General features: G+C 33.9%; 3 protein-coding genes across 3 annotated transcripts; 1 reads left to right on the top strand and 2 right to left on the bottom strand.

Annotated features, from left to right (window-relative positions):
* Positions 1–305: 305 nt before the first annotated feature.
* Positions 306–12,987, bottom strand: LOC123894795 (clathrin heavy chain 1-like). Its single transcript, XM_045944869.1, has 30 exons — positions 12,313–12,987; positions 11,759–11,963; positions 10,327–10,415; positions 10,094–10,172; positions 9,825–9,952; positions 9,330–9,428; positions 9,115–9,223; positions 8,421–8,500; positions 8,115–8,342; positions 7,966–8,031; positions 7,275–7,391; positions 6,905–7,102; positions 6,662–6,778; positions 6,404–6,463; positions 6,172–6,258; positions 5,969–6,052; positions 5,748–5,882; positions 5,587–5,649; positions 5,373–5,477; positions 5,175–5,287; positions 4,773–5,025; positions 4,533–4,669; positions 4,172–4,450; positions 3,089–4,091; positions 2,361–2,846; positions 2,092–2,262; positions 1,821–2,006; positions 1,222–1,344; positions 995–1,105; positions 306–886 (listed from the first exon to the last, which is right to left on the bottom strand). Exons 1-30 carry the CDS (start codon positions 12,355–12,357, stop codon positions 743–745), a joined length of 5,100 nt encoding a protein of 1,699 aa, XP_045800825.1. The 5' UTR covers positions 12,358–12,987; the 3' UTR covers positions 306–742.
* Positions 12,988–18,641: 5,654 nt separating this feature from the next.
* LOC123895798 lies at positions 18,642–19,924 on the top strand. Its single transcript, XM_045946283.1, has 4 exons — positions 18,642–18,912; positions 19,073–19,254; positions 19,354–19,470; positions 19,565–19,924. Exons 1-4 carry the CDS (start codon positions 18,642–18,644, stop codon positions 19,922–19,924), a joined length of 930 nt encoding a protein of 309 aa, XP_045802239.1.
* A 2,086-nt stretch (positions 19,925–22,010) lies between these two features.
* Positions 22,011–24,765, bottom strand: LOC123895797 (protein FAR-RED IMPAIRED RESPONSE 1-like). The gene is made up of 5 exons (XM_045946282.1): positions 24,309–24,765; positions 23,412–23,686; positions 23,121–23,193; positions 22,477–22,580; positions 22,011–22,097 (listed from the first exon to the last, which is right to left on the bottom strand). Exons 1-5 carry the CDS (start codon positions 24,763–24,765, stop codon positions 22,011–22,013), a joined length of 996 nt encoding a protein of 331 aa, XP_045802238.1.
* Positions 24,766–26,374: the final 1,609 nt, after the last annotated feature.

Here is a 26,374-nt window from a genome sequence, read left to right as displayed (position 1 = left end):
AAACTAACATTAGTTACAATTTGATTATTGGATGCAGAATGCTCCGCTACATTTATGTACACTACAAGTGATTTGATTCACAATTTCCGTTCTAATAATGTACTGTACATAAGAACACATATTTTCTGAAGCTATCCATTTATTAAACTTAAGCTTAAAACTTTGTCATATTCACCAAACCCAACAGTTATAAATATTGGTAATAAAACATGTAGGGTACAAGAGATCAAGCAGGTGTATCAAAGACAAATACACTGTTAGCACCGGAAATGGGTATGAGCTCAAACCAAAAAGAAATTAAGAAATAAGTCGCAATAAACCATGTACTTAAGAAAGACAAGATACACGCAACAAACAAGCCAACAAGATTTGTTTATTCCACTTTAACTTGTGGAATGAATCCAAGCCATGATAAACATGGACTAGGTTTATGGGTCAAAGTTGGCATTATACACAAGACAAAATCATTTAAATACAAGAAAAATGGTTACATACAGAAAATCCTTCGCTAGCTCATATAAGCAGCCCAAAAAATGCCTCATCTACAAAAGAATATAACAAAACTATGACACAAACCCCCAACAGAAATTCATTATTTTGACCTAAACCTCCACCTCAATCAGAAGCAAAGAAAGAATACTGCATTAAAATGCCACCTGAAAATTTATGTAAACTCCCAACTTGTCGCCTTGGTCTCCATTTTTAGACTTGAGTTAATTGCTGGACGAACCATCCTTGCCTATCAGTAGCTGCTACCCATAGGCATGCCAAAAGGAGGCATTGGAGGCATCCCCAATCCGCCCCCCATTGGAGGGGGGGCAAATCCTCCTCCCATTCCAGGCATGGGTGGTGCAGGCAAAGCCGGCAATAATTGAGCATACATATTCTGCAACATAACATATTTTATTCAGTATTATATACAGCTCAATTTGTTAAGAGTGATGGATGTAAGGGAGATAGAAATGGTAGGTAACAAAATGGCCAAACAAATCACCTGTTGTGCAATTACTTCCTTCTCTTCTTGTTCTTTAGCCATCACTTCGTTCTGCGATTCAATTTTGTGCTTCACCAGTTCATCAACTTTGCCAGTGTACTCACGGATAAACTACAACAGCAAAGAGAGGACAGTGAGAAAAAAGAACTAGGTAACATGAAGAAAAAGACATGCATATAAACTGTATTGTATATTAATGATGCAACAAGCACAGAAATATTACAAACCTGTAAGAGATATGGGAAAGCAAAGTCAATCATATTATGCATCCAAGCATGTTCAAGAGCAACATCTACCCGGATCAAATCATAGCAAACAAACAGACATGAGGCGAAGCATTCCTTCTTTCCCTGCATAAGCACATGCAAAGAATTATTTAAACATAATTGACTTTACTCAACTGTCTGCACAATTGCACATTAATGTCTAAAATATTGGAATATCACCACAATTCAAAAGGTAATATTAAAATTTATTGACCTTTCGGCAAGTGTTTGACAGTAAAACCATCGACATAAAACTGCCAAGATAAATTGTCACTAAAAGCTTAAAAAAATACTACTAATGCTGGTTGCTATTAATTTCTTTGACGGACTTGGAACTACACATGTTATCAAGGATATCGCAAGCACCAATATGCAACAACCAAAACACAATGATTTATCATCTTAGTTTTTCTTTATCCATTTAGCATCATAGTTTAATAAACATGTGTTGACCAAGAACAAGAATCAATCTTAAATCATTTGGGGCCTAGGCTGGGCCAATATTTGATTTAAAAGTGATTATTATATACAGTATATGCAGTTGAAACTGAATTTGGTACCTGATCAATGAAATAAACAAGCAACTCCTCAGCAAGTTCGCGTTCACCAGATTGCGATGCTGTTTCCATTGCGTCCTTGTAAAGGTTGTCCTTCTTTGACAAGGCAATGGACTGCTTCCACCTACCTGCCTTCTTGTAAATATAAGCAGCAACACGTCTCATCTCAAGAAGCTCGTGCTTTTCAACCTGCATTACATAATATGATGATGATATATCAGGTTACTACAGTTAAATCAAAGAGTAGTCCTCATGGAGGAAAAACGCAGCTCACCTTTTGTGCAAGGCCTATTTGATCAAAATTATCATGCAAATCGATTGACTCGCGCAATCTATCATAGTCTTCCTCCTCAACATATATCTCATTCAAGGCTTCATTAACAGCGGACACATTATTACTCTGAACTGCAACCATGTATGGCTTGACCAGGCGGAGGTGACCAGCCTATAGTATGTTACAGAAAAACATTCATTAGTAATACAGAAAATAGATTATAAGGTATAAAATAATATTAATGAAATTTTTTACAATAATGACACTACCTTCCGCATGATGTCAACAACACGTGCATGGTCAACCCGAAGAGCAAGGACATTCAGAACATCATTGATAAGATCTGGATGCTCTTGCAAATAGAAGTGAACAGACTTGTAATACAACTCCACGTTAGCAACTTTGGCAATAACATCTTTAAATTGCATGTGATCCCATGCTTCAGGTGAATGGTTCATGATGGTTGTTGCAGCATTATCAAACTCATCATATTGGATATACAAATAGGTCAGTTCCTTCCAATGTTGTTGTTCATCACAAGCTCTAATGAGTTTAGGAATATTTAGTCGGGTTGAAAATAGTTTGATATGCTCCATAAGCTTCTCCGGACGGTATCTAGCATACAGAACTCCCAGTTCCGTGAATATGCCCATGTGTGCCCGTTCTAATCCTAGGCCACTCTCCATGAGAGATATTAATTCATTGAAGCAGCCTCTATTTTGGTAATACTCGCTTACCTCTTCCAAGTCATCCACCTACAAAAGTTGACATTTTAAGCATCGGAAAGACTAATATAATAAGCTTACTAACTGCAGACCAAAGCAATGATCCCAAAAACCATTCCGCCATCTCAAGCTCACAACATACTTTAAGGGGTATTAAGTTTCTCGTTACATTCTAGAAGCTCAAATTATTCAAATTTTTTAATTTGAAATCAGATCAAAAATCAAACAAAAATACTATTAATTAAAGAATAAACAAAAATCAAACATAGTACCTGAATGATAATATTCAGTCCACATATCTGGGCCAAACGGAACTCCTCTTCGTCAACACATGCAAAGCAAACTTCCTTCCATGTTTTTGCACTGTTAGCTTTCCTTGCTGCATCAACAGCACTTTGGAACTGTTTCAACTTCACAAGTGTGACTGCTAATTTAGCCCAGTTAGATATAAAAGCATATATAATTTTTGCAGCCTCGTATAGCTCTTCATCATACAATTTGTCCCCAACATTTTGAAGATTGGCCACATTCGGCATGAGAATGAACTCCTCAATGTCACTCAGCCTATCAATCTTTGCATATGCATAAATAAGCTCGCTGTCCACCTTGGGTTCTTTTGTTTTCTGCCTTACCATCAACAAGTATCTCACCAAGTCCTGGTAAACATTGCCATCTTCAGCAGCATGGATGACATCCAAAAATTGTGTGGCATCATCTGCTCGTATAAACGACTCAATTGCATCACTAACTAGACCTTCCCTGAGTTGAGCCTTAGCCACCTGACTCCAAACAGCATCTTCTTCAACTCGGAAAGCAAACTCCACAGCTCTATCAATGCTATGAATATTATCTAGCAAGACATTGACTGCTTGAACATTTAAGTTGAACTTCTTGAAAATTGCATAAGCCTCCTCATACAACTGAGCCTCAACAGCCATTTCTCCAACTGCAGGACCATCAAAGTTATCCAGTCTATTAACATAATCCATCACTCTGGATGGATCAGCCTTTATCGCTGTCAAAATTAGAAGATTCTGAAGATTAAAGTTCCCGCTGAAAGCAGAATTCTGAAGCACAATCTTCTCAAGAAGCTCAATCAACTCATGAGGGAGATCAGCAGTCATGAAAGCCTTAACTGATGCTGATACTTGTTCAGGGCTCTTGCTTTCAGGAAGAGCAGTAGATACAACTTGATCAATAAGTTGTCTTCTGTAGCCATTATCAGGGTTAAGAACTTTCTCCCAAAGGTCACCATCCATCCTCTCAACAACATATCTGTAGTGACAACAAAAACATGTAAGCATTGGAGCCACAGATAATTATTGTGTGAAAGATACAAATACGACAACACAAACCTTGCTTGTAGTTTGAACAAGGAATTTTTGTTTGTCACATTGATAAGTTCATCATCGCATTGTCCTCGCCTATAAGCCACAACTGCCAAAGTGGGATCCCGTTTTTCACAATATTTGCCCACAACTCGAGAGTCGTAGTATGGGTTTGTAGTGAGAAAATGTTCTGGGTTGTTGTTACTATCAATGATAATTTTACCCAGTGCATTATGAACATGCACATCCTGGCTTCCTTCACTTACGAGATGTTCTAAAAACTGTGAGAGTAAACGAAGCCGATTCCTGCATTCCAAAAGATGTACCAGAGAACAATCAGAAAAATGAGGGCAAAACATTACTATTTGTTTTAAGGAATGGATACCACCTCTTCTCACATTCCGCCACAAGGGGCTCGACTGGCAGTAATGAACGAACAGAGAGAATTAAGCCTTTGATAAAATCTTCTGGACATTCATCATCTAGCAGCTGCCCAACAACTAAAGGAGCATTCCCTGGGTTCACCTATAAAGCAAGGAACAATGTTATGACTGCAACAGAGAGAATAGATAGCACTATTAGCATTGAAATTAAAGGGCTGCTGCAATAGAAATGCAAACCATAATACCTTCTGAACATAACCCTCAATGTAGCGGAGCATGTTACTTGTGTATAGATAGTGTGTAAGATCTGGAACAAATCCAAATCGGTCACAAACATTAATCAGTGGTCGTGCATCTGGAAGCTTAGCTTCCATAAGAAAGTTCTTCGTTTTCTCAGGATCATAGAAACTTGATTCTCTAGTCACACGCTCGACCTCTTTGATCTGTCCAGTCTTTGCTGCTGCCTCAATGTACTTAAAGTGAATGTCTGGATCCTCACTATCACATATTATTCAGAAAAATGAAATATTAGCATATATATATATATATATATATATATATATATATATATAAAACTGAAAATCTTCAGTACAAATAAGGTCATTTGACCACTTGCTAAAACAAATCTTTCAAAATGAAAGAACTACCTGGAGCTCAAATATGAACCAAGGAAAAAATACAGTCCTTCATATGACCTGAATTGCTCAAAAATCTTTATGCAAGCATCAACACCCAGTTGTTCACAATATTCTTTAGCAACCTGGACAAACATAAGTAAGCTTCAGTTATCAATTAGTAATTAAAATAATTTTGAGTTATAGCGAAAGAAAGTCACACTTCCATACCTGCACAATTATCTGTAGGTTGCCTCTAAGATTGACCAGCAATAGATCTTTCATGCACTCTAAAGCCCATTCTCGTGATAGAGTACCAAAAAATTCAACAAGTGACTGCAACAACCAAATAATGTGACTAAGCATTTTTAAACTACCATGATGTTGAAATAGATATATTATAAAAAGAACCATCAGAAAAATAAAAGCAATGGGGAACATAAACCTGTGGCTCAATTGCATGTGTATTTACAATCACACGTTTTATATCTGGCAACTCTGTGTAATGCTGCACCGAAAAAAATGTAATCAATAAGAGGGGTGACTTTCAGCCCTAAACTCGAAAAAGATAACACCAACAGAAAAAAATGTAAGGAAGGTCATTACTTGCAAAGCTCGCACATAAAGACCAGCTTTTTCACAAAGTTGGGCAATACGAGGCCGGTCATAATGGCTAAACATGCCGTTAGCCAAAATTGCATCAGCAACATTAGGGAAAGTCACAAGATTTATCTCTAGCACCTGAACAATTCACAAGATTGAATCACTACAAAGAAGAAATTACAGGAGTAAAATGCCTTTAACAGATTAGAAATGATGATTGAAACCTTTGTTTGAAGGAACCCGTGTTCGGGTAGATTTGGCTTCAAGACATCTAGGAGAAAGGCAGTTGCCTCGCGGATCAGGTTTCTCTGAGCAGGACAAAAAATAACCATAAGGTAATAAATGGATTGTTCGGTAACACATTGCCAAATGCAGGAATATTATATTAATAGCACCATATAATAGCTTAATTGCAGTAGATGACAACCTGAAGAAACAGATCAGTTATGGTGTTGTAATCAATTGGACAACCACCTTCCATTTGAGACATCATTAATGCAAAATTAACAGCACCCTGCAAAGCAAAATAAATAAAAATATATGATGAATGGTGCAGAGAAAAATAATCAGTGACCGCCATTTAACAAGTTGGGAGACAATGGGACTAATCATGAAATAGTTCAATTTAAATGAATGAACTGCAAAGGTTTCTGACATACCTGAGGATCAGTCCGGAGAATCGTTTGCAAAAGGAAGAGATAGTCTGGTGTATATCCAACCTAAAGAAACAGATGAGTAACAAAAAAGTTAAGGCATGATCGATTCCAGTAAAATGAAAAAGGCAAGATATAGGACTTCAGACAAATATACAAAGTAGAATACTCTACAGGTCACAACAACATTAAAAATATATTATAAATGGACAAATCTCATGAATTCAAAATCAATATTCTTTGATAAGAAAACAAGCCCTCTACCTGTTTAGAGTATATCAGAATCTTGTCAAACTCCCTCTTCTCAGCAAAAGCAGCAACAACTTTTGGAGTAGCTCTGGCTTTGATATATATTTTTAAAGCAAGATCGTTGTCCACAGTCTACAATGGAGAACACTAATTGGCATTAAAAAAATGTATATCATTTGACAATAAGTAAATCCAACTAGAAATAGTACTAGCATGTCATTAGGAAAAAAGAAGCAACAAATTTAATTGCAATCCAACCTTTACAAGATCTCCAAGCTCCTCACTGCACTCAAGCTTGTCCTCTGCCAACCAATTCTCCAACAGATTTTTCTTGTTTTGATTCACAACAAGTCGTGACAATTCGAGTGATTCAAAGGCATTCAGCTTTCCTCTTGTTAAAAGAGTTCCAAAATACTGCAACAGTGGGGGAGTTTGCCCAGCTTGCACAGGAACACTCTGCAACATAGAACAGATGATTATGAACCTAACCTCTAGAGTCTAATTGACCAGAAAAATAGGACAGCACAAGACAATAAGATTTCCTTTATCCCTCAAAATAAGCAAAGATGATTGTCTACATAAAGTTTGTTGCAGAAACAACATGAACAAAATACTACTATCAAGGGACCTGAAATTTGGCAACTGTATCGGGTGTACGAAGGATTCCTTGTGGAGACTCAGCAGCAAGCTCAGCTGCTTCTTTATACTTTGTTTGAGCAAATAGTTCATGGAAACGTTCCACTACCTGTATTATAAAAACCATTTGAAAAGAGGATCAGGATAATGCACAATCCAATATAACATTCAATTCCGTTTTGAATATTACCAAAAAACTAAACTAAAGATCCTCGGCACAACGATAGGAGTTGCTTCCATGTTAATGGAAGTCAGCCTCTTGTAAATACAATACACGGCTGCCTACGATAGATCCATAAGGGGTCTGACCCATAGAAGTTAGACCCTACATGGCAGGAGATCAATGGCAATAGGTTACCCTTTTGCCAAAATTATTAACTAGAACATGCAAATATCATTAAAAGAAGAAAAACATTACTTAAACAACAGATTTGTAGCAACTCAGCATTCAGGTCACCCACATAGTGCATGTTTGGAATGGAGGGAGTAAACAGAAAGATTACCAACTATTTATTAAAATATTGAACTTTCTAGAGCAACCACGCACCCAAACTTCACACAAGATAGAACTTAGAAATTATATGAAACACAACCAACTTGCATCTAATTTCCGGTTTCTAGGGACTTTCCTGACAACACCTAGCAAAGAAATATGTTGATATTTTAACTAGAAATCGACATACCAGCTTCTCAGCACCAGGAAGGTTTCCTCTCTTGGCAAGATTAACTGCTAGCTCCAAATTTTTTAACTGTGATAATAAGCAAAATACATTAGTAACAATATGTCTTGCGCCTTTACATCATAGAAGCAATGACAAGATCAGGAACATACTTGACCACTGACAAAATCCACAATTGTTTGCTCATTAACAGTAGCCAGTAACACCTGGCCTCTCCTGTTAATGGCATAAAAGCCTCCTACTGATGTAGCTTCTGAAGTCAAAAATATAGGATCTGGACTTATTCTGTTCCTATATACAGCAGTAGCTGTCTCCAAATCGTAGACAAATAGGAGACCAAGTTTTGTAATCACATAAATCAAACTGTATTTGTGGGATATCTGCCAAAACAACAAATTACGAATCAACTATCTGCACAGTTAACAAAAATGAACCACAAACACCAGCAACTCCCTTACCTGCATGGCAACTGGAAAATCATCAGCAAAATCAGGAGGAAAGAACAGATCTGCTTGTTTCTTTGTAAATGAAGGCTTCCCTGCCACCAAATTTGGAAAGTTAAATCCCAGAAAGATGATCAACTGAATCACAAATAACATTACATAGATGATTTATTATTGATACAATATCCTGGTCCACCTTTAAATGCCCGCACTAATTTCAGTGCACTGCTTTATCAATAGATTGAAAACCCAAAAGAAGTCAAGTTTGTTAAGATCACATCATTCATGCGTAGAGTAATCCTTGGAGCATGGCCAAGCAACATAAGGTAAGTTATTTCATAGTTAAAACTATTAGCAATGACGAGTAACCTCCTTCATATGCTTAGTTTACTATATGAACTTTGGTTCATCAGTCCACAATTTTGAGTCTAACATAATTATTCAGAATTGAAGAATTTTAGATTGCCAGAAAAAGTTTCTTTCTAGGGATATCTTTAAGAAAGGTAAGTTTTCCACCATACCTCTATTAAAATAAATACAAGTTATGGCCAATTTAAAATTTATATTTCCATTTAACAGGGAAAAAAGCATAATTCGAACTCAACATATGACAGCTAAATTGGCAAATACAAGACAGATTATCTTAAAGCCATACCACCCATATATTAATACAGCAGAGGTAAATGTGACAGCAAAAAACTATGCAGACCTGGCTGTGCTCCCAACTCAATAATATGCAACTTGGATATGACTTGACCAGCATTAAGAGTCTTGGTGGCAAAAGCAATCAAAGTAGAAGGATTTTCATTTCCAGGAACCTGTCCAAAAACAATTCAATATTGTCAGCACATAGTAAAATGATATAGTAGTGTACAGTTATTTAAGTAAATATTGAATAACAAAAACAAATGCACACAGACATACTTTAAATTGAGCAAATGATGCTGCATGTGCTTCTAGAGCCTGGCTGCGCTGTTGTTCCACAGAGAAGAGTTGCATGTTTCCCTTCACCAATTGTGGCCTCTGCAATGCAAGAAGATATAAAGAAATAAACCTAACTAGAGCAGGCTCATGAAAATTATAGTAAAATAGATCATAATTGTTTTCGAGAATCAACTAATTTAATATATTAATCTGTTTGTTGAAATATAAATAGTTTTATATCTAGCATGCCTCCTCATGCATAAGACCATTATTACATTGCATTGAAATACAACTTTTCATAAAATGAGCGAAACAAAATCAAGTTCCCCACTACTAAGTCAAAAAAGGCTCTAATACCATGCCAAGGATCAATTGCCCAAAAGCTTATGTTGTTCAGTTCTATATCTAACAAGTATCAAAAGATTTTACTCAGAAAGAAATTCAACCAAAGTAGATGAAAGGCCAGACGAATATGACTTCAAAATTGAGATATACCTCAGGGGAACCAGGAGCAATACCGATCAAGACCAACCATTTTTCTGTAGGGTCACATCGATAATTAATTATTTGATTGTTCACCAAATTTGCTGTTCTCTCAGACATCTTTACAGGTTCAGAGTCGCCTACAAGTTGCATATATCACATACCAAGATACCAGTTAACAATTTGCAGGCAAGTTACAAGTGCACCGAAGAACAATCCATTAACTTGAAAACATAGCACAAAACCAGAGTTAATCAAAATGTAGTTCATCCTTATCCTACCTTCAATTGACCAATGGTATACAGAGGTCTGTGTCACAAGACCCAACAACTTGGGGCTAATCCATTTCCAAAAGACTACCTGCACATGAAATGAGGACATTCACAAGGATTAACAAGGTTGTCCTTATATTGTCAAAAATATTAAAAAAAAAAAAAAAACAAGGTTGTCGTTATCAGTTATCGAACATTATCTTACAGTACATGCATACAGTATAATTGCATAGAACAAGTACCTGCTCAGGCATCTGATAGGATTTCATCTTTGCTTTAAGTTCAATATTGAATATTTGTAGGTGATCTTGAGTTGTTCCTTGGAGTTGGGCTTCAAGAGAAGAATGTAGCGTATAAGTGAATATATTTGTAATTCCTAAAGTATACAAATGAGGAGTGCAACACAAACAGAAGCATGTGGCATAACTAAATAAGACCTTGAATTTTCTCCAAATGGTTAGAAGCATTATGAACATTATTAGGCCATCTTAATAACAGTTGTCTTTCTTCCTAATGCAATAGTTCTCTTGCACTAATATAGGATATTAAAACAAAAGTATTGATGTTTTTCTCTTGATATAATTAGGGGAAATTGCACTCAACTCCCTTGATATATGTTTCAATGCAATATATCCCCCTCGATTACATAGAAAGGATGTTCCTCTATTCTGTAAAGGGTGTCTGTCATTTAAACAACCCTAGAGAAGTGACTGCAATTTTGCCAACAATTAAGTGTGGCGAGTGTTCGGTTAAGAACTGGAAGAGGTGTGTGTCATTTAAGCGCGCACCAACAGAGTCCATGAAAACGTAGAATTGAAAAAACGTAATATATTCCCCAACATAATTCTGATTTCATAAATAGAATTGAAAAAACGTAATAATGCAAATTGATTTGTTTCCTAAAGACAAGTCCATGAAAGATCTATGATTCACTTAGAATCAATTGAAACGAGCTTTTGTGGGCTGGGCCAGTCAATCCGGCCCGAGACGCATTCGTTGATACTTAACAAAACCGCCGTCAAGTATGTACCAGCAATCGGGATGCATGAAGCCGGTATCTTAAAACTTTCTAGTCTGCTCCTAATTGAAGTCAATTGCATTGAAAATAAGTGGGTTTTGTTTCATAAAATAGTTGTGTAAATGGAAATAGGGACGCGGGTAAAGGAAATAGTCTATAGAAAGTTTTTTGGAAATCGTGACGGAATTCAATGCAATGTAAATTTCAAAAACTACACTTTCCAATATTTTCTATATTTGAGGGTAGTCAATAACAGGAAAAAAACACGATAAACTAAAGTTATCTTTCTCCAATAAATTAAATAAATAAATAAATAAATAAATAATTTAAGCCACCAATATATATTAATCTTTACAATGACATGCATAATTCAAATCAACACCGAAATGGAAATGCTAACAGCTATATTATCTACAACCTCTGTAGCACCGACACTTCCGATGGAAGGCGTATCCGGTGTCCGACATTTGTCGGTGTCGGACATCGACATTGACACACGTAATTACTTTCAAGTAATTCAATTTTTCAAATTGTTACAGGTGCGCGTGTAGGTGTCAATGTTCGTGTCGGTGCTTCATAATCCACAACATTAGCAGCTAGTCTACAAACACAACTTGCAAGTTTGAGAGAATAACACAAAAGCAATAGTAGCAAACCTTTCAAAGCAAGAATCCTGGAATTAGGATTCATAAGAGCAGAATCTGCAGTAATAGGTCTCCTCAAAGGCTGATTTGGCATATTCATATCAACAATAACCACACTATTCTGCGGAGACGTCTCTCGAACGCATATATACTTATCAGATTCCATCGTCACATGCGTGAATGTGATGAACTGTTGACTTATGCCAATAGTTGGCAACTGCAATTACAAATCACAACACACAAAATCAAATCACATAACAGATTCAACAATTTCACAATCAAATTTGCAACATTATAACGTTCATTCATAAACAAAAACAAAAATCATTCAGATCTGAGCAAACTCAACAGCAACAAAGTAAAGTAACACAGTAATCTAACTTCATCACACTGGTTATTATACTCGATTCAGAAAATCACAATCGATCATAGCATAATCAATATATGTATCGTGAAAGCAAGCGTTGTTAACTTGTTACTGTTGAGTTAATATAGTAATGAATGAACAGAGTAAAGAAAAAACGGCGAAAAAAAGAAGAAAATAGTGTGAAGGAGCGAGGACTAACGGTGAGAGCTTCACGCATGAGGATCGGAGCGTTGGCCGCCGCCATAGTGATGTGGATCGGTGAGATCTGAGGCGGTGGTTGAATTGGAAGATGGAAGAGTCAAAAGAGGGATTCAAATGAGTGCAAGATCTGAAAACACCAACTTGGACTGTCTAAAGCGAAAACACGAAGAGAGAGAGAGAGAGAGAGAAGAGAATTGAAGGAGAAAAAGAGGTAGTACTGACACTAACTAATAAAGCTAAAAGCGGGGTTTAGAGAAAGAGAATGGAATTTCTTAGGAAAATGAATTGACAGTGAAGCAAATATTATGCACTAATGCGTTAATAATACAGCTTATTATTATATAAGCATGTCTCCTAATTACAACTCAGTTGATAATTGTAAGACGCTGATTTTATGGATTTAATCAGGGATTACTTAACAATTAAGAGTATTATTTGATATTAATTTGATCCCTCCCCTAAAACTATTATTGCAAAAAATAACATAATAAGATTTATGTAGTTTTATTGTAAAAAAAAATGGATTTATGTAGTTTAGCACATAGTTGCGTTATATTTGTTGGTGGCTTAACTTGTAAGCTTTGTTTTGAAAAAAAAAAAAAGTGTAAGCTTTGATTTTGAGACAGCTAAATCAGGTAATAGTTTAATCGGATTTTTTTTTTCCTTTTTTGTTGATTGATAATACTAGCACTAGTACATTTGATCTGAGGCGAATGCTCGGGTGAGCAAGCGACTTAGATCGTGCTTGGTGTGCGAGTTTGTTTAGAGTACAATAGTTTGTGGATGTTTTTGGGGGTACCACACATATTTGAACACTATTTTTATTATATCATATAATTTCATTTATCTTTGCGCGTCTTTTATACTATTGTCTCTGTAAGACTTTGCCAACCAAAAAACCACAATTGAATTCAGATTTTCAATCACCTGATGTAGGTAAATTCTAATATGGATCACTTCATCAAGTGGTTCATGGTGGACCAGTCATGAATAACATTATAACGTATACGAATTTTACAAAATTCATCGTTGAATTGAAAGTTTACATCATATAGATCATCCATAGAAAAATTTAGAAAAATTGAAAATTATTTGATATGTTATTGAGACACATCAAGATTAACGGTTTATTAAATAACGTAAATCTTGATGGGTCTCAATAACACATCAAATGATTTTCAAAAAAAAAATAAAAAATTTATGGATGATCTATACGATATAAACTTTCAATCCAATAGTGAATTTTGTAAAATTCATATTCGGTACATCACTTGTCCACGATGGACCACTTGCGAAGTTCATCCCTGTAGCATTAGCCACCTAATGTATGTGATAGTAATAATTTTTATTATACTTTCTCCTCTTTCTCTCCCTCACACTCTCCCACAAAATCACCACCAAATTCATATTGAAAGGATAAAGATAAAATTTTATTGGATGATGCATGCACTTACTATGTTGATTCTTTTTCACCCTGCTCTAAGAATCCCTTAGATACATGCTATTAACAAATATTAAAATGGATTTCAAAAGACTCATTCAAAGTTTTCCTATTTTGCAATATTTTCTTTTCTTCTTTTGAAGAAGAAGAAGTTTCCTCATCGATTTTCTTCTTTACCCTTTTCTCCCCCTACATCTGTAGTGACCATTATTGTTTTGCTTTCTCTCTTTACATTAGATAATTTTGTTACCCTTCTCTTCTTATTCGCTTAATTTGAGTGTGGATGAAATTCAAAACGACTCGCGGAAAGGAACAAATTGATATTTGATGGAAAAACAAATATGGGTGTGGACGAAAAGAGATACGGTATCATAGTGGTGGGTGTCAAATTTTCCGTAGTTACAACAGAACGATGTAATCAAACATAGTCATCCGATTTTAAATCAACAACTGAGATTGTTTTAACTCAAAAGACACAATTTTTATGTCAACGGTATGATCTCATATTGACGGTTCAGACAAATATCAGAAGATTTGATTTTTCTGCGTCTATCCATATGACGATTTAGTGTCATAGTCCCATGATTCTTACCGCCGCCCTAAACACCTTTCCACAACCATTGTACTTTGCTAAGTCAACGCCATTAGGACCAGGACCAAGTTTAGTGAAAAATTTCCAACAATTAGCAAAAGTCGTTTTGAACCTCTTAAGTTCAGGAGTTTCATCATCACCTTCAACATTTCCATCATCCCTACAAAATTACTACATTTTGTTTGTAGTCCTTATAAAAAAAATTGATATGTTTTAGTCCCTACAAAAATTTTAAGTATGCAATTTTAATCCCTGTTAATTTTCAAAAAATTTAAAAATTTGTTTAATTATCCCTTAAAAACATTTATTTTTTGAATAGTTTTTCCCAAACATGTTTAGAATACTATAAAGAGTTTCTTTACAAAACTTTGGAATTTTTTAAAATGAGAAGAATTAATTATGAATTTTTTATATTTCAAAAGATAAAGACTAAAGTGACGAAAATCTTATCTTAGAAATCAAATTTTGAGTTGTTTTTATTTAGAAACTTTTAATAATATTCTATACATGCTTGCGAAATAATCATTGAAAAACATGCATTGGTTTAACGGTAGGAACTAAAACTGCATGAATAATAATTTTGTAAGGACCAAAACATGCCATTTTTTTATAGAAACCAAAAACAAAATTTAATAATTTTGTAGGGATCACAAATATATTTAACCCAAAAATTTATATTCCAAGAGTCTCATTTATATTTGGGAAATTGATTTTCCCACTTGTGTGTCCTCTGAGTTTTTAAAATTACTCCACTCGAGTTATAGAACTCAAGCATGTATTTTACTCCCGAAGCTTGAATTATACACTTCTCTCACCTCTTATTTTTTTGTTTTACAAAAATAAAAGATATTCATTCGTTCAAATCGATAGAGTACATCAGATTCAATTACAAATTCAATACCGCTAAAAACTAAAAGGATGAATCTGCGAACAAGCTCACAACATCCAAGTTAATAGCATAAAACGACATACTCATGCCTACAAATAATGTGATAAAATCAAAGTAACCGGAATACCTATGTCTCCGGATCTGCATCGTTGACGACCTTAATCACTATGAGTTTGTTTGGTAAAATTAAGCTATAAGCTAGCTTTTCAGCTATCAGTTGAAAAGCTAGCTTATAGCTGATAACTGAAAAGCTGGTTAATTTAAATTGGAGTATTTGGTAAAATTAGTTTTTCAAGTGACTGATAAATATAAAATGACATAAAAGTACATGTATGTTTAATTTTATTTTTGAAATTAATATTTATAAACATTTTAAAGTATAATTTATTTTAAATATTTAATTTCTTTAAAATTAAAGTTTGAAAATTATAATTGTGATATATGAATTTAATTGAAATTTTTTAACTAAAATTGTTTAACTTTATTATCATATTTTTTATTTTTAAAAAGAAAGAAATAAATATTAATATGCTACTGACTCAAAAAAAAAAATGCTACAAAAGGATTTCGTTGAAAATAAAATTCAACAAGACCAAATGTAGTTACTAGACCAAGTGCAGTTACTATTCCTAAACGTGGGTAAAATTGGAATAAAATGTAAAAATTTATAAGCTATTAACTTAAACGCTACTTGAAATAGTATCTCAATAAACGCTATAAGCTCAAACGCTTTGGTTAATAAATATAAAATTACATAATTGATAGTTGGTAGTTACTTTTTTAGAGTGGGTAGTTGCTAAATTAAAGGGTAAAAATGGAATAAAGTGTAAAAAGCTATAAGCTCAAACGCTACTTGAAATAACATTTAAAAAAAAGTTATAAGCTAGTAAAAAAAACTTGTTACCAAACACCTCTAATTTTTTGAAACAAGCTTATAAGCTCATATAATAAGCTATAAGCTAGCTTATTTGTGCTCAATTTTAGGTAGAGGAGAAAACTAATAGTAGTATAAGATTTGCGTGCGGGTAGGTTAAATTACTTGCAGCCCATGCAGAAATGTTATAAAGACACATTCAATACCAAAAATACAACAAATATACTATACTATTCTTTTATACATATATTTCTATTTTATTTTTATTTTTTATACCACAGTCTCACACATGTTTCTTTTCCCTTTATACCCTACCCTGCCTTTTTATTTTTCTCTTTCTATTCCTCACTCGTCTTCTTCCTCTCACCAAACCTCTGCAGCGAGCCGATCTCCCTCCACCACCAATCATCGTCGGCGACATCTCCCTCCACCACTAAACAACCATCACTGCCTCTTCTCTTGCAATTTTGAAAAATCAAAAGTCAATTTCAGGTTTGTTTCTCCTTTTTTTTAGGGTTTTAGATTTTTTTTTCCTTTCATGCAACTTTAGGTTTCTGATTAAGGTGTTCTAGGGCCTGCTGTTGTGTTTTTTGTTGTGCTGTTGTTGTTTTTGCTGTGTTTTTTTTTCTATTCCTCACCCTTCTTTTTATTCAAAAGATGGATCGGTGTTGAAACTAGGTAAGTTGTTTTGGTCCAACAGAATTTTAATGTCTTCCTTGTTCTTGATATTTTGCTCTCTTGTAAGAGTTTATTGGAATCTCCATGAATTTGGTAAAGTTTCAGAAATATGTTACTTTTGGTACATCAAAAATCTTAATTCAAGTCGACATATTTTATCAGTGCTTAATGTTAATATTGACTCCAAATTTACTAGATTAAAAAAATAAAATAAGAGAACTTGACTCTGATGATAATGTCAAAATTGTGATCCTCTTTAAAGCCATTTTTTCTTTCCCTCTACAATGCTTTGGTTGCAAGTTGCAACTTCAACGTTACTTTGGATGTATAATTTGAGTTTTGTCAACAATTGACAATGAGATTAATTATTTGAATACGCACGTTAAAAAAAATTAAATCTAAAACCCTGTTTGCCTTTTAATCCATCTTTTGTATTCCTTTCCCTCCCTTGGTATTTCTCATACATGATTTTGAGATTGCTAATAAAGTTTGCTATTTCAAAAAAAAAAAGTGAACTAGTAATTTTGGCCTTCTTGTAAGACTAGGCACTCATTGTTAAGCTTAAACATTTTACAGTTTTTTTTTCTTTGTGTTAAAATTGTGTAAAGTGACCCCATGTTGTTGTTATTGGTTATTTTTGAGTTTTTCTTCCATTAATTGAAAAAAAATGTGTAATGGATTTGTAATCCAAAGTAAATTGAACTCTTTCTTTTTTCTTGACAATGAATCTGTTTTTAAAATTGGTTGGGTAGAAGGCAAACTAAACTTGTGAGTTGAGTTGTGATTTAAGATGTGATTTAATTGTTTTTTGAGTGATCTAATTTATATGTTTTTGAGTAATCTCATCAACCCACCCTAAATTTTGTTTCGTTGTTTTAGGAGGGAAAAGGAAGAACAAACCATCCGCAGAACCCCCATTCTTTGTGACCTGTCGCGAACCAGCAAGTAAGAACATGTTTAAGTAAAGGAAGTAGACAACTTGTTTTGTGAATTCTTCTTAAAGTTCTGATATATTATCTGCCTTTAAAGTCCGATTGTGTTTTCTTACATTCTTTCGTTGTATGGATGAGTATATTAGCCTAAATCAAATCACTTTTCCATACTTATTTTAGTAATTTATCACTATCGCTATCTTTAGGGTAAATTGAAAGCTTAAGAGACAACCATTATCAATAAAATCATGTGATGTATTTAGTTTTATACAAATTGAGCAAACAAAGAGTAAGGGTTGTGGTCAAGAAACATAATTTGAGAGATGAGAGAATCATCTTCGACATTGTTGATTAGGAATATAGAAAAAATATAAATTTAGTTTGGTTTGTGGTGTCTGTGCTGTGTTTCTGTCTGTTGGGCGTTCTTCCCTAATTTTCTGCTATATGTTTTGGGCGCCTGGCCTTGTGGATCTTTTGATTATTTTTGGTTGTTTTGGGGTGCTTTGTTTTTCAATTTTTTTGGGAGTTTAGGGTGTTTTGGAGGCTTTTTTTTTAGCTCCCTGTTTTCTGTTCTGTTTTCTTGTACTGTGACTTACTCACTTGGCACCACTTATGCCTTGTTTGAGTTTATTAATAAATTTGCTAATTCAAAAAAAAATGGGGAAGAAACGAGTAATTTGAAAAGGTTTAACAATAGGTTTAACAAGATTAGTTTGAAAAGATTAATTTGGTTAAAGTTGAATTGAATACCAGAGAACCGTAAAATTTGAATAAATTGCTTATAGACATTGATATCCTAATTTTTAACTACTATGTTAATTTAAAATATTTGTTTTTGTTTCCATTTTTGTTTCGTTAACCATTTGTTATTGTTACATTATGCATATCAGTATTTAATTTCAGATGAGGATAAAGAATACAATGAACCATCTAAATAAGTTGATCGATTTTAATCCTAACTTGAACGAAGCGCAAAAGAACCGACTTCGTCAAACTCCTTTTAAATTGGTTGTTGATATGACAGACCACATAAAGGTTAGTGGACCTTTGTTAGAAGAGTTGTTGAGTATATGGGACTCTATTGGGTTTAGAGTAGGTTGCAAGACAGTTGCATTTACACCGGCAGATGTATGTATTGCATTAGGATTACAAATTGTAGGAACAACTGTACATGTACCTCTTAACGATAACAGTGATTGTCATGTTAAATCATTGTTTAATGGATAGGACGTTACAATTGATAGTATACAACAAAAACTTAATGTCTTTAACACAGAATAAGACATTGAAGATTTTTGTAGAGTATATATACTTTTTGCCTTCTTTGCATTATATTTTCCTAAGAAAAACAGGAATGTCACCAGGACCATTTAAGTTGTTGGACAACCTAAATATGTTTGAAATGTATAACTGGGGTCAAGCGGTGTATGAAGATTTAGTCGAAAGCATAAACACTACTACTGGCAAATACGCTCAAAGTGGAGGAGACTCGGGTAAAGAAATGATTCTTTCAGGTTGTTCTGCCATTTTACAGGTACACATAATTAAGTTTGTTGGTTTAATTGTATAAATTTATAAATTATTTATGTTGATTTGGTGTGTGATATTTTATTTTATTTTGATATAGATATAGGTTGTTGAGAAACTGCAATTATGTAACATATCAAAAAAGTGTTTTCCACGTATTAATAAGTGGACAACACTTCCATTTCACAATAACGAAATGCAAAATATATTTGCAAATGCAAAGGTTAGCACTCACATTGTATATTAATGCATGTGTATGCTTTTATAATTTTTTTTCACTTTGTTTTCGACTAATCAAGTTTGTTTAATGTGATTAGTTGGTTGAAGATTTGGTTCCAACCGAAGAAGACCAACAATTCGATGTTGTTGCTGAAGCCATTCAACAGTCTGAAGTTATGCATACGAATGATATTGACACCGACTTTGATGCAACCGCTATTTTAAGAAAACAACAAATATTGTTTGACCACAATAAAGCATTTAGGGAAAAGATTTCTATGTTTGCGAAGGAAATGAAATTGCTAAAAGAAGCAGATAAAGGCGGTAAGGAAGAAAGTCAGTTGGGAAATGAGGGCGGGGAGGAAGAGAGTGAGCTTGTAGGAAAAGAAGAGGATAATGGCGGGGAGAAAGTGATCGAGTCTGTAAAAAAAGTAGAGGATAAGAAAAGATGCCAATAACTTATCAAACATTTATATGAAACTTGCACAACTCAATCCAGAGCGAATGTGTAAGTGTGTAATTAGTTTAATTTTTTTAACTACTTCATATATGTTATCATTTTATTTTTGTTCATCACAATTTTATTTGGCCTTAATTATCTTTTTTATTTAGAGTGTTTGTTCGAGTACATGAAGCAGTAATGCGTAGTCATATTTTCGAATGCATGAAACCAAGGGGGTGGCTCTCTAGTCTGGTTATTATCTACACCAAGTTTTATGTGATTCCCATTATTTAAATACTATTTGTTTCTTAGAAATTGTTTTGTTTAATGCTTCAGCTAATGTCTGCGGCCACCCAAATAATGATGGGGGATCTTTTGAAAAATAGAGATCACATGAAGCGTTTTATAATTACGCATGCATTTTATGTGAGTAAGCTATGAATACATGTACATTTAATAATTGTTGTAGTAAATTTTGCAAAATATATAATTCACCAAAATTGTTATTGTAGGATGATGTGATTGCAAATTTACCTAAGTTGCATCACAATCCTTCACACTCATGCATGACTCGTCACTCGTTTACTAATCTTGTATCGAACCATTTAAGGATAAGTGATGATCCAATTGAAATCATGAGGCATTGCAACTTGGTAAGTGTACACTCTCACTTTGTCCTTGCGGCATTTAATTTTTCTATGCAACTTAGTTAATATTTTGGTTTTCGTATTTTAGATTTTTGCCCCAACCATACAAGACCAACATTGGTTTTGTTATGTACTTGATAAAATCAAAAAGAAGTTCTTCGTGCTAAACTCTTTGTATAGTGAAAGAAACGAAGAGGAAAAGCAGTTGGATCTTTTTATGGTAAATAATTTTATTCACAAATTAATTGATGATTGTTTTGATTGATAGCAAATGCTTGACAAGTAATTGTTGATCACCTTTTAATATGTGGATCTATAGAAGAGGAACTTCGAGAACTTGCTGCATTTCATGGATGAATGCCAAACATTAGAGCTCATTTACGAGAATTTGCCGCAATAAAAAAATACGTAAGGAAATGCTGGAAACTTTACTTCATTTATGGTTTTATAATTTTTTAGCAAGGGATTATATTCACGATTCATATTGTACATATTTTGTAGTCATGACTGTGGAATATATGTTTTAAAGTATTTGGAGATGTGGGATGGTGACAGGAAATGGGGTGACAGAACCATGTCTGATTCCACATTGGTAAAATTTTAACGATTTGTCAACTTAACTGATATTTTATTAAAATAGTAATATATATATTTATTTATGTGTAATTGATGTATGTGTAGGACAAAATTCTACATTTTCGTCGACAATTTATTTGTGAATGGGTGTTGCATCCTCAAAATCTCGAGTTGAAACATGTACGAGTAGAAGCAAGTCTCCCGGATGACTTCTCAATAGATTCGCTTCATTCTTGATTGGGTAACTCATCTATCATCCTTTTTTTTTTGCATTGTGATTTTTTTTTTTTTGTTGTCGGTGGTGACTTAACCAAAAGTGTGCCTCCTAAATTATTTGTATTACAGATATGGGGAGAGTTTCACTCTCACAATGCAGGGAAGCGTAATCTTGTGCAAGATTCCCAAATGGTAATTTAGGCGCAGTTTAACACACAGCTATCTAACTTTGTTTCCCTACCTTTAAATTATACATTATAAAGCATGATAGGATTGCTACATTCATTAGTTCACAAACCAACTAAGTTACATCGATTCAAGGAACTTTTCAGCCAACTAAGTTACATGGTTGAATACATCTTTAAGCACACAAAAAGATATTACTAAAACATTTACAATGTTATTAAATTTACAAAAGTGACAACGGTGACTTCCATCCGACAAACCTGCACAAAAAAAAATTATCATTAGTAGAACGCGACACATAATATATACATAACAATGAAATTGATGAAGACAAGACAATATTGTCTACCACCATATGATCATGCAAAAGTTGTCTATTTGTCATAATATAGTAAATATTTGACAATCATTTACAAAATATCTTTGCCACCGGTCAACACAAAAGTTTCCAAAAAGTATGAAATATGATATAGTTTACTAGACATTTGCACGGCCTTCAGTAGAACCCTTCGTGCGAGTATGACATGTTGCCAAAAGTTCCGTGAATGACATATTACTTTGAACCTGAACAAAAACATATAACAACCTAAAATATGAGGAGGAACATAAAATTAAATAAACAATACATTAATTCTGCAACAGATACATATATGCGGCTTTTTGTTGAAACTTAAAAGATTTCAATAAACTAGTCCTCAACAAGTATATGGACTAGCATAAAAGATATATATTTGGACTAAGCCATTACACCCAAATTCGCCGGAATCCAACAATAACTCATCCTCAACTAGTACATATGTTTCCATAAAATACAACATCTGTTATCCTCGACTAGGATATACATTATCCTAATAAATTATACTCAAACGTGTAACACTACACATAACTATTGAACCATAAATCAAATATTATTAATTAACATAATCTTATAATGGACACGAACCACGGTATTTGAATCCATAAAACTTTCGCCAGTGACAACCTCAATAGATGATTCCACGCGTATACTGTTTTCTGTCTGACTACACATCTTTCCAATATTGCACTCTACACATGTGGATAAATAAAAAAGTAAGCTTAATATACACATGTAGAGAGTAAAAAGATAAAAAAAATCTGATAAATAAGCAAAGTGTAGTGTTGTGTACACAACCATTTTGAAACCAAAAAGCAAAGATAAAGAGTAAATATCACAATTTCCACATCACTGCCATCACAACCAACAAGTAACCGAAGCTAACCAGATCATAAAAGAAGAATCATTGTCCTTCCAGATTTCAAAAATTTTCACATCAAATCCATTTCACAAACAAATTACAGTTAAGTTATACACAGGAAAAACAAAAAATAGTTTTTTAATTATTTAGCAATAATAATAATAATCATAATGTATGAATCACAAAGCAATAGTAATAACAATAATAACAAAAGAAAATGTAAGAATTGAAACGAAGAAATGAAGAATGAATGAATTTTAGACAGAACTCGAATGAAAATGAACTCATCCTAAGAGAATAAATGAGAATATAGTTGTTCTAAAAGGAATTGAAAGCGGAAGAAGTGTTGATTCAATCTTTGTTATTTTGCCAAGCTCAAGAACTGAAATAGCATCCGCTAATGGACCAAACACGATGGAGAAGAACAACTCCATTTTCGTGATCTAAGTGTTCATAGAGAAATACAAATACAAAGAAAATTTAACAGCAAGGACCAATTTTGATAACGAAAAAAATTGTAGGATTTTTTTTAACCATAAAAAAAATGTAGGGACTATTCTTAACTATATGGCAAAATGTAGGGGCTAAAAATATATTTAACAAAAAAAAAACACATATGCATATTATAGACAATAATAGTTTTTAAAGGAAAAAGACATACCGTATTAGTTTCTCCATCATCACTTTTCCTGGATTTCTTTCTTACCTTCTTAGAAACTGTTTCAGATACAGATATTAGCCTATTTTTTGGAGGACGACCTTTACGATTGACATGCAATGGACTGTGGATTTTAGTACCGGTGTTTGTATTTGAGTCATCATTGAAGCTTTCTTTACCATTTTTAGTGGTATCATCCATGGTGGGCAAATTAGAATTAAAGTCATCCAATGTTTCATGGAGTGATTTAGTTGCAACTTCAGACTCTGTAGCCACTTCTGCAACATTGTAGAAATGCTTGCACAACTTGTCAAATCTATCCTTTCGTGGCTTCAATTCTACCACACTATAACTGCACTTAATGTATGAATGCTTCCTTTTAATATTTTTGTTCTATATTGATAACATATATTTCTCCGGCACATTTTCAATCCTTTCATGAACACAAACACATAATGCATGGCGACACAATATGCCTCTAAACTCAAACAACGAGCATTCACAACTTACATCATGATTTTCCCTATTAAACACAACTTGTCCGACAATTTTCCTTTCGTCTGTCACCCACCAACACATCCTCCAACACTTCATAAGTAGCAAGGCAACCGTCGACTATCTTCAATGAGGTAACACAATTCATTTTACTTCTAAATTGAGCTTGAATTTCCTTGAATTTAGCATGTGCGTACACACATTGGAATTGGTTTTCAATCGACGAGGTTGAACCGCACGGAATTGTAGTGTCCATCGAATTAAAATCCTCTTCAAATTATTTTTCTGCTCGACTTCTAAGGGCATTATCATATTGCTTCACAAATTGACGCAAAGTTGTTGTTGAATTGATATATCCGTCAAAGAAAGCATGTATACTCTCACTTCGTTGAGTAGTTGACATACCCGCCCAAAAGGTTTTCCTTAACAAGGTTGGTACCCATCTATGACGCTCATTATACAACCCACTCAACCAATTATTCTTCTGAAGCTCAAATTTTTCAATGAAGGAACACCATTTCTCTTCAAAATCTTTTGTTGTGTATGCATCGTAAACTGCTTCTTCCATAGCAGCCTTGATCTTGTTATACTCGGTGCATCTGCCAAGTTTTTCGGGAATTTTTTTCATGATATGCCATAAACACCACCTATGGTGTGTTGTAGGGAACACTAACTCAATGGCATTTTGCATAGCCTTACATTGGTCAGTTATAATACAAACGGGGGCCTTTCCTACCATACAACGAAGCCATGACTTGAATAGCCATGCAAATGATTCAGTGTCCTCTCCCGAAACCAGCCTGCATCCAAGTAATGTTGATTGACCATGGTGATTCACACCAACAAACGCAGCAAAAGGCATGTCGTATTTATTGGTCAAGTATGTTGTGTCAAAAGTGACAACATCTCCAAAATCCTAGTAAGCAGCTTTACTTCTTGTATCGGCCCAAAACACATTTCTTACATGAAATTCATTGTCTACATCTATCTCGTAGAAGAAATTTGCATTTTGTTCCCTCATTTAAAAAAAAAAATAGTTTATGAGAGCCTGACCATCACCTTCTTTTCCAATTGCACGCCGTTCCTTGTTAACATAATTTCTCACGTCTCTTTCACAAAATGGTATATTTTCATGCCCGCCCGCATTTTTAACAAGAGATTGGAAAGTCTTGTTGATCGTTACTCCTGCATCATCATTGTGTGTGTTTGGTTTGGCGTCGAAGAGAATTGAGTTTGACATAATTGAGTTTGAGAGAATTGAGTTTGGTTAAAAGTGAGTTGAACAAAATTGATTTATGTTTGGATACATTTAGTAAAATTGATTTTCACCAATTTATATTGTTTGAATAATTTAGATCAAAATTGCTTTTAGGATGACTAATTACCAAAATGGGTTTTTAATTTAACTAACAATCAACAACTGTAAATAAAATAAAATAATATAACCATGGTTTTGTGTGACTAGAAAACAAATAATATAGATATGGTTGGTACTATAAGAAATAGTTGACTATAATAAAAATAAAATAATAATATAAGTATGGTTCCGCCGAGTTAAAAAAATATACTTAAATGTCGTCATGTTTCAAGCCTTCATGGAATTTGCGCAAGAAGTTGCAGTCTTTTTCACTGCACATATTTAGTAACAGAAAAGTTAAAAAGGCGATAATGTTGTCCGAACGGAAGATGATTCAATCTATTAGCAATGGTGATTGGTAATCTAGGAAAACAAAGAAGTTCTTGCATAATCCTTTTTCTATGCACCTAAACTATGGCATACAAAGCTCAATTGGTAACCTTACTTTTCAAACAAAATTGAGTTGTAAGGGATTCCTGATGAAGGTATGCCACTTGCAAAGAATTTTGAGTGATGCTGATAATAACTAAACAAATATTTTAATCTAATCTAATGTTTTTAACTGTTCATTAACCCTCTTCTACATGAACTGTAAATAATTTAATATGCAATTCCACTCTTTGAATATGAAATTTGTACAAAATATATATTAGAGCATAGTTGTGTTCTTATTTTTATCCGCAGCATAATATGTAGCTTTGGAAACAAGTGTTTATCCTTCTACTGTTCTAGAAGAGACATTTACTGGTTTCAGTTAAATAGAGGTGTCATGTTTTAAATGATGTACTCCCTCCGTCCCAAAATATAAGCAAAAGTTGGTCAATAAAAGTGGATGTATTTGGTCCAAATCTTTAACCAAATACATAAAGTTTATTTGACCCACTTTTGCTTATATTTCGGGACGGAGGGAGTATCTAGTTTGGAATTGACTTGTGTTTGGAGATATTTCCTTATAAGTTAGAATCTGCCGCATATCAATTTTCATTGATTTTAGACCGTCATTTCTATTGCAGCTTATCTCTCTAGTTCTCTAGCTTATCTTTTATTTGTATTTGCCTTTACTGCAAATCAAGTCATAGTAAAATCCATATTATCCATAAAAATCCCAAAATAT

This window comes from Trifolium pratense, linkage group LG7 (genome assembly GCF_020283565.1).
Source record: "Trifolium pratense cultivar HEN17-A07 linkage group LG7, ARS_RC_1.1, whole genome shotgun sequence".
NCBI lineage: Eukaryota > Viridiplantae > Streptophyta > Magnoliopsida > Fabales > Fabaceae > Trifolium > Trifolium pratense.
Note: the sequence above shows the minus strand (reverse complement) of the source record. Positions and strands in the feature narration are given on the sequence as shown.

Bases quoted from the DNA above. Each gene is read 5' to 3' on its own strand.
- LOC123894795 (XM_045944869.1), bottom strand. From the start codon at position 12,357: ATGGCGGCGGCCAACGCTCCGATCCTCATGCGTGAAGCTCTCACC. The intron at 9,224-9,329 runs GTATGTCTGTGT...GTTTTTGGACAG, and splicing joins CATCATTTGCTCAATTTAAA to GTTCCTGGAAATGAAAATCC. The intron at 2,007-2,091 runs GTGAGCTGCGTT...TATGTAATGCAG, and splicing joins AAATAGGCCTTGCACAAAAG to GTTGAAAAGCACGAGCTTCT.
- LOC123895798 (XM_045946283.1), top strand. From the start codon at position 18,642: ATGAACCATCTAAATAAGTTGATCGATTTTAATCCTAACTTGAACGAA. The intron at 19,255-19,353 runs GTACACATAATT...ATATAGATATAG, and splicing joins GTTGTTCTGCCATTTTACAG to GTTGTTGAGAAACTGCAATT. The intron at 19,471-19,564 runs GTTAGCACTCAC...TAATGTGATTAG, and splicing joins ATATATTTGCAAATGCAAAG to TTGGTTGAAGATTTGGTTCC.
- LOC123895797 (XM_045946282.1), bottom strand. From the start codon at position 24,765: ATGCCTTTTGCTGCGTTTGTTGGTGTGAATCACCATGGTCAATCAACA. The intron at 23,194-23,411 runs GTATGTCTTTTT...ATGAACACTTAG, and splicing joins ATGATGGAGAAACTAATACG to ATCACGAAAATGGAGTTGTT. The intron at 22,098-22,476 runs GTTCGTGTCCAT...GTTTTTGTTCAG, and splicing joins TTATGGATTCAAATACCGTG to GTTCAAAGTAATATGTCATT.